Below are 8,356 nucleotides of genomic sequence, written 5' to 3'. Positions count from 1 at the left end.
CAGGAAACCAAATGGCAATCTCTAAACTATTTTCAAGTAAATGGTGTCAAAGCAGCCTAACATTCTCCAATTTTCTCTAATTCTTCAACAAATTTTTACTGCAAGCAAAAGTGAATGGGCTGAAGTGCTTGTTTTCTACACAGCTATTTCTAAGCAGATTTTGTATATTCTTTATATTCACAAACCTTTCTACTCTTACAACACCTCTCCAACAGCTGGATTAACATGGTTCATACCTGAATCAATGGTGACAATGCGATGTGTACAGAAAAAAAAGTTTTTAAAAAAAGTTCCTCTCCTATTCCTCTGATGAGAGCAAACAAAGAGTTAAAATTCTTAGTGCAGGGAAGAACAGATCTGCCGAAGTCAAACTGTAGCAAACTTTTTGGGAACGTACATGCTTATTTTAAAAAAAGAAAAAAAAATTAAAAATCTAACTGGAATATTTTGTTCAACACGTGTACATGATTAGCGGGTTTTTTTTGTTTCACGCTGTTTTGAAGCCTCCAATTGAAATTCAGATATTACACACAAGCCTAAATAAAAATGTTTAAACTGGTTTTACATTTAGAAAACATCTAACCAAAACCACTGTGCTATTTCCAAAACCCTCCTTCTTTTAGAGAAAAAAAGGAAATCAGACTTAATTTTCTAATATAATAAAAAGGTTAAAAAATCTGATTGTGAAACAAAGTCAGCTTTGATGAACAGCTCTCTCAAAGAAATTCAAAGCTGACCCAAACTCAGTACCACCAGCCTCCCAAAGTTCGAATTCTGCTTAATTCATTTTTTTCTCCTCTGTCTTTTTACCTACAATCCAGCTCAAATCAAGAATCTCAAAAATCACACTACATGTATGAGAAGGCAAGCACATCTCCTACTTTCTTAAAGAAAGGTAGTAACATTTAGAACTGTAATACAAACTTTTGAGAGGTGAAGACAGACTTGGATGATGGAAAAGGTTGCTGTTGAAGACAGGGAAAAGTTCTTATTTCACTGCACACATCAGGAGATTCATTAGTACCAGTATATCCAGGACAACTCCTTTCACATGAAGCAAAACTATTTCAGATAACTTAGTTTTCCAATTTGGTCAAGTAACTTACTGAATCAGACACACATACACACACATCTTAATACAGTCAAGTGAGCCAAAAGAATATTCAAGGCTAAGCTTTGACATGTTTGGCTCCTGCTCCTGGTAAACAGGCAAAACCCAATAGATTTGTGTTCCCTTTCAGAAATTACTATCTCCATACAGAGCTTCCAGGTTAAGTCAGATGACCAGCATCAGGGCTGTGGGTAATCTGAATCCTGAGTTTGCTAAGCCAGAGGAGCATCCCAGCCTGAATCCAGTACCTCAGTGTTCAGACACTGGGTAGGGAAGAAAAGACTGTCTAGTTCAAGACATTTTGGATTATAAGCAAGTCAACAGGCAAGAGTTAAGACCAGAAGACAAACAAGAACATTAAAAGGAAGAAAAAGGTTGTTTGCAAAAGAGAGGCCCTCCCACACCTACCCCAAAGTACACTTACTTGGTATGCTCTTATCAAAGACTGCACAGCAAGGTGATCTTCAACAAGCTTTTCAGCTTTACCCGGTGTCTGGGCCAGGCCATGGCTCTGAAGAAATGATGCCTTTCTTTCCACTTGATCTGGTAGATGGGGATCATACGCTTGACCAGCATTAGCATTTCGGAAAAATAAATCCCAGGACTAGGCATGTGCACAGAAGATGAAAGAAGAAGGAAAATTTATTACCTCAAACAAAAGTCTCATCCAAAAGCAGCTCCTTCAAGCAGCAAGTGGTACCTCACATTACAGTATTAGGTACCACTAATAGCCAGCGAAAAGAGAGCATTGATATGCTCACATCTCCGTAGCAGCTGTGTGTTTCATGTACACAGAGCCCTTTTCATCTCATTTCTTACACTGAGCTTGTTCAGTGGAAAACTCTCCAGCACATATGAGTGCAAAGCATCTTTGTACATTATTCATTCACACAGCTCTTTTTAACTGTGATGTTTATTCAGGCAACCGGTAATGGGTATGATGATATGCTGCTGGTAAAGAGGTATCAAGCCTATAAAACTGAAAACCTTAATAAATGAAATGAATCCATTCCTTTAATGATACTTAAAGAATTTATGATACTTCAAGACACTCACCGAATATGCTAAATCAGAACTGGTCCTTAAGGGCCTTTCCTGAAGAAACTGTTTAAAAGGAATTACAGCTTTTCTGAGTGAGGCTTTTAGTCTAAGAGCCTTTCCCCACTAGCTTAGATTACCTTACTATGAAAGAAATTATGGACTTGGTTTTGGGTACAAGTCATACCTTTAGAAGAGTACATATTTCAGAAACTGAATCACAACAAATGGAAGATCCTTTTAGTTCCATCTGCACTTTTACACAAGTCACTTCCTCCATATATGCCCAGCTCTGGTTTTCCTGATCTGCTTCCGTTCTGATGAAGTGGTCACTGTGCCAGGTTAGAATGGTATTAGATGTACGGATGCCAACAGACAGAAGCAGAATGAGAGAAAACATCCAGGATGCTTATACTCAACAAAGAAGAAAGCCGGCACTAGCAGGGGACTAATCAATACTCGTGCTTAGCTTACAGCTTCCATAAAAGGTAAAGAAAGGTCATAAAACTCTTCCCTCAGTTTGGCTAGCTTAGGAAAGAAAGGAAGACATCTCAAAACTTTTAAATCTTGGTGTCTGGAACAGAAGAACTGTAAAAGCTAAATTTCATTTTGTACAGTGCATGTTATTTACCCTGGCTGTGAGCTTGGAACTAACACATTTCAAGGAACCAGTGCCAGAAAAGACAAAAAGTAGCCCCAAAGATTTGATTTTAAAAAGAACATTACTTAATATGTTCATTACAGAATACACAAAAGAATCAAAATAATGTCATACCAACACTGCACGACACAAAAATATTTATAAAATTCTGTTTTCATTAACCGAAGTCTTCATATTGAAATTTCTACAAGCTTTAAGGTGTTCAGGAACACTATGAGAGGTGCAGCATACAAGAGCTAAGCATCACCCAACCTTCCAAGTTCAAGTTATGGAAGTGGGGGGGACTCATTGAACCTGTGGGCAGGAACCTCATCATTAGCGTGAAACCACTGCCTGAAAAACACGTTTTAACGCATCTCTCTTACTTTGTTATTCATACAAAGCTGCATGATACAAATACGATAAACTTACTTATCACCCTGCTCCTACACAGATGTCATCTAAACATAACTTTCATATGCCATGACAAATTAAGGCAGACAGATCATGCTTGGTGGTCAGTTCTAGAGTCACTGATGAAGAACTCATTCCTCCTCCCTTCTCTCATTTATGCCCACTTTCCATATTCTTCTTACCTTGACACCTTGCCAGCTGCACTGAGATTGGAAGTCTGAATTTACACAACATTCTGTAAATGGTCTACAAGAGTCTATTAGTGTAACTGCACTTCCTTCAGTATTCTCTCTGTACATCTTCTTACTCTGTATTAAGAACAGTAGTGTTATTCCATGCCTATACAGCATCCAGGCTGAGAGTTTGCAGATCCCAGACAGTGAAAAACAGATGCAATCCCTTCGTGCTACAACTAGGGCTACTTAGACTGAAGGAATTATTTTGGCAATACACAGTTATTAACTTTCATAAAATTAGGAAATTCCAAACACGCATTTGGATCCATGACAAATACGACATTTGGTATTCATTCCGAGTTTTAGTAATATGCTTTGCTTACGTTAGGGTTCCTTCCTTGCTTTCTCCAATACCACGATACACATATAATGATGATAATAATGTAACTATTCCTTTGTTGTTCAACACAACTCTTGATTTGTTGAGTCAAAAGTTTTTCATTTCGGTGTAAAAGTGACCACAGCACAGTCCCACACGACAAGTGCTCTGCTGAGACAGTTGCTAACAAAATCCAAACAGACTTTCCCAACAAGCTACCTGTTTAAGGAGAATAAGCACAGGACCTTTTCTTCATGCAAACTCACAAATATAAAGAAACACCTTAAAAATGTTTACATCTGAAGATGCAGCCAGCTTGGGCAGAAGGAATCCACACTATTTTTTCCCATCACATCTTTGAACTTATTGATTTGTTGGGCAGGCTTGACATTTAATCAGAGGGGAGGGAAAATAGATCATTTGGCTACAGAAAATTAGTTTTTTCTAGATACACATCCATCAAAGACTTTACAAATTTCTATAGTGTCTTTCAAGATTGATACCAGATTCTAGTCTTCAAGTCCTGTGTATCAGTGTCAGTCTTTGGCAACAATGTTTGCCATGTGACTGAACAGACAGAAGACCAGCTTGGTCTCACAGCAAACCTGCAGGTTCTCAACTAAATTAATAAAGTTCTTTAAGAAAATAGTAGTGGAGACTTATAATAGAAAAATACATCTCTAAAAAAGAAATTACTATAGTGATACATGATACATAGCTTTTTTTCCCCCCTGTCAGCAAATCTATATTGTAGTTAACCATTATTTTCTCAAGTAATATAACACAATTCAAGTGATTCAGTAGCAATATTCTACTCTTATATAATAAAAAGTGTTGCACATAGAAAAACAATGTATTAGTTATCTTGATGGTTTGGATTTTTTTTATAGTGATATCACAATATTTATCAACTGCAGTGAGGACAGTAAAGCCTTAGAAGACACACACTGAGCATCACTACATCATTTAAAAAAAAAAAAAAAAAAAAAAAAAAAAAAAAAAAAAGGTTAAGTCAAACCAAAACCCCCACACTTTTTCCAAGTACATAAAACAAGGAAGCGATTACGCACTCACAGTAGAGCAGCTGCATACAGGATAACATGGCAGGCATTATGTACTCAATATCCAACCATGCAGTTTTGTAATTAATCTTGTGATAGTAATAACTGAGCCTTGTCAAGCTTCTCCCTTATGATCTATGGCCCTGACACCATGCTTCAAGGAGAAATAATGATGCCTTTTTCAGAGCCCACGTCATTTTATTCTGATTGTTGTTTTGGCTACTCTAAAGATAGGAAATTCAAAAGACAAGGAAAAGCAGGAAGTCACCAGGAATGGATTTGTACAAAGAATAAAAGCTCCTATGGATATAAATGCATATTCCTTGATATATAATATGGTATACACTGAAAAGAGAGATTCTTAGAAAAAGCGTTAGTAACACTGAATATGCTCATTGGAATGTGACAGACATATTTCAAACAGTTTTAAATAAGCATATACAGGAAGACATGTCCAGTCAAATCTTCTGAGGCAGAAATAATTTGAGGAGCCTTGGCTAATTGGAGTTTCTAAATAAAAGTGAATATAGAGTATGATTTCTAAAGCCCAGGAAAAACAAAGCTTTTTCATCTCATCAACTAGAAGGAAGCACATCCCCTCTGATATGGAGGAGATATCCAAGAAGAAAAAACACGAGGAAAAATAGGAAATAAAGGGGAAAAATAGGAAATAAAGGGGAAAAATAGGAAATAAAGGGGAAAAATAGGAAAGAGAATGTAACATCTAAATGCTTAGCACAAACTGGCTCTCTAAACCATGCTGGACATACTGGATAGAACAAAGAAATATGAGTGGCCTGCAGCGAGAGTCAAATTATTAACAACACCATAACCAACACCACATAAGCCATTGGTGCCTCCTGACATTATTTTCCAACACTTCCACCACTTTCCATAGCAGAATGACAAATACACAGCTTGCCTACAGTCATACAACTACAGCATGAATTTTTCTGTAGTTTAAAGAAAACAGGGTGAGTTCCACTCTCAACATTTTAAACCTCTTTTATTAAAGCCCAAATTGAACAATTTCTGTCAACAAAAATCTTGGTTAGGTATTTACAGCTTTCAGCTGATGAAATGAGATGGGTTTCAAAAAAATAAAAATTAATTTTGTTGATGAAACAAAGTAAAATTAATCGACATCATTCTCTTCCCCCTCTTTTTTCTAGGCTGTGAAAAACCTAATTATTTAGGAAAGAATAGCTGTAAAGTAATCCATGGTGTCCATCAATCATATTCTTTTAAGCCTCATAAACCAGGCACACAGCAAACTTCAGTTCATCACTGTTTTAAGTATATTACATAAAGCTAGCCTTGAAAAGAATTGACACATTTTTAAAATGGACCTTGAATTAACTGGGATCCACCCCCTAGGCCACACCCTACTCCACCAGTACACTTGCACTCCTCCGGCAGTTCACTTCTGCTAATTTATTGGTCGCTGTTCAACCTACAAACGGCATCACCTCATCAGGATCCCTCGCCCAGCTGTGCCTGAACTGCCAGACAGATCGGAGAGCCTTTCAGTGGGATTTTTAGCAATTCCGCCTACCCCCAAGTATCAGCAAAATAACGGGCAGGTCTAAATTTAGCGGCAGGCCTTTCTCTTCTCCGGGCCGGCCGCGCCGGGACAGTTTCCCGCCCCGGCAGAGGCGGCGGGCGGCCCCGGCCGTTCAGCACCCTGGCCAGCTCCGGCCGGCCGCCCGCCGACGTAACCGCCTGACGCTTACGTCAATTTCCCGGGGCTCACGCCCCACCACAAGCTTGCAAGATTTCACAGCAGCAAAATTCACTCCACCATACAGGGTCTGAACAAGAAACTGGACTCTTCTTGAAGGCAAGAAGGTTGTGGTGAGTTGGTGTAACTTAAATAAAACAAGTAGAAGCAAGCCATCCCCATGCACATTCCTTCTGCATGACTTCATTCAACACATCATGAGGGCTTCTTAGAAATTAATTCAGTGCATCCACACAACGTGCTACCCTGCTCTACACTGGTTGGAAACTAAGCTGGCAGTTACATGACAAAGAACCAAGGGCAGATGGGACAAGAGGAGCCTCCCCTAGAGAAGGTCTCTTCGCTTCCCAGTTAAGGAAAAAAAAAAAAGACCTAGAACCTAGCTGCGTTAGAACCTAGCTGCGTTGTGAATAACATTCAGTCTTCAGAGCTGTCACTGCATATATGCACCTTCCAACAAGACTAAATTCATATGCAAAATCAAAAAAAACCAGCTACAAAACTGCTTTTTTTGGTCTTTTTTTTTTTTTTTCCCCTCCCCTCAACACGCGTCACTTCCTCACACTCCGGATAGATTATCAGACTTAAAGCAACAACTTCTAAGTGACATTTTGATATATGAGCCTCAAGAATAAAGGGACATACAACCAATTTGGTAAACATCTTGGGCACAATTCACATTACTACTCTAGAAAATGACTTGTCTGTCTTAGAATTTATCAGACTCCTCATCAGCTTAAGTTACTATGCATGTGTCACCATAAGAGAGACCTCCTTGTCAGCAGAAGGCTTGTTAAAAAATAAGTCTATGTATTTTGCCAACAAGAAAGGATTTCAGAGAGACGGAACAGCATACTTTTCAAGATATATAAGAAGGCTTTTCTGACAACTTCCACACCTACCTAAAGGGACCTGAATATTCATCTTCTTTGGACATTTTAGAAGTACCAATGTCAACACATACTACTTAAATATAGCATATCCTCTGATACAACCTTATTATAATATTCCAAAAAATTAAAAGTATTTTATTTCTTGGGTCTTCTTCCAGATGTAACTAATTACTTAACAGACTGCTTTAATAGCATTTCCATGGAGGAATGCTGCATGTTCCTGAGCAGCTTACTCTTTCTGGTCTGGACTTCTCATTCTTTCCGCCCCGCTCACCATGCCTGTGGCTCCTCTGTACTTCTGTTGCTGCAATATCACATCTTGCAAAAATCAATATGTGGGAAATTAGTTTCACATTTTTCATTTCATACAAGACCTTTTTCTGGACTTTTTATAAACCAAGTTAAAAAAGAAAAAAATCAATTCCACTCTTAACCTAATATTATCATTTACAGTCAAGTTTTAGACTTACCTTATGTACGCTTTTAGGGTTTTCAAGCCATGCATAATACATTTCCTCCACATAATTTGAATTACTCCCACTCAGGAATGGTTCTGAGGTTCCTGATGAAGCATACCTTCGGCCATGTAAAAACACCCTTCTGGCTATATCTTGCTTTTCCAGGAGTTTAATGCCATGCCACTTCAGTGTAGCCGCAAACAACTTCAGATGACTCATGTTTGTTTATTAGACAGAAGATCCAAGTCTATTAATAAAGACAAAAACATACCTACTCAGAAAAAGAGCCAATGAATTGCAGATGCATTTCAGCCTCACAGTGAAAACTGAGGTTTATGGCTAGAGTGCTCTTCAACAAAGCTCAGGCCTAGGCATGAAATTCTCTTCAGGAAAGAGGCCACTCCATGACTGATTGTAGAGCTACAAAGCAGTGGAAGTGTTGCTG

The 8,356-nt window shown here is 38.3% G+C and overlaps 1 protein-coding gene across 1 annotated transcript in view; it reads right to left on the bottom strand.

Moving 5' to 3' along the window:
- Window positions 1-8,130, bottom strand: part of OGDHL (oxoglutarate dehydrogenase L) — a 49,328-nt gene extending 41,198 nt beyond the window's left edge. The window contains exons 1-2 of the mRNA XM_009634642.2: window positions 7,924-8,130; window positions 1,536-1,715 (exon numbers count right to left, since the gene is read on the bottom strand). Of these exons, the coding sequence (XP_009632937.1) occupies window positions 1,536-1,715; window positions 7,924-8,130 (387 nt within the window). The remainder of the gene's footprint in view (window positions 1-1,535; window positions 1,716-7,923) is intronic.
- Window positions 8,131-8,356: the final 226 nt, after the last annotated feature.

Source organism: Egretta garzetta, unplaced genomic scaffold (genome assembly GCF_000687185.1).
Source record: "Egretta garzetta isolate BGI_Z169 unplaced genomic scaffold, ASM68718v1 scaffold280, whole genome shotgun sequence".
Lineage (NCBI taxonomy): Eukaryota > Metazoa > Chordata > Aves > Pelecaniformes > Ardeidae > Egretta > Egretta garzetta.
The sequence above is the reverse complement of the archived record's forward strand: the minus strand, read 5'-3'. Positions and strand labels throughout refer to the sequence as shown.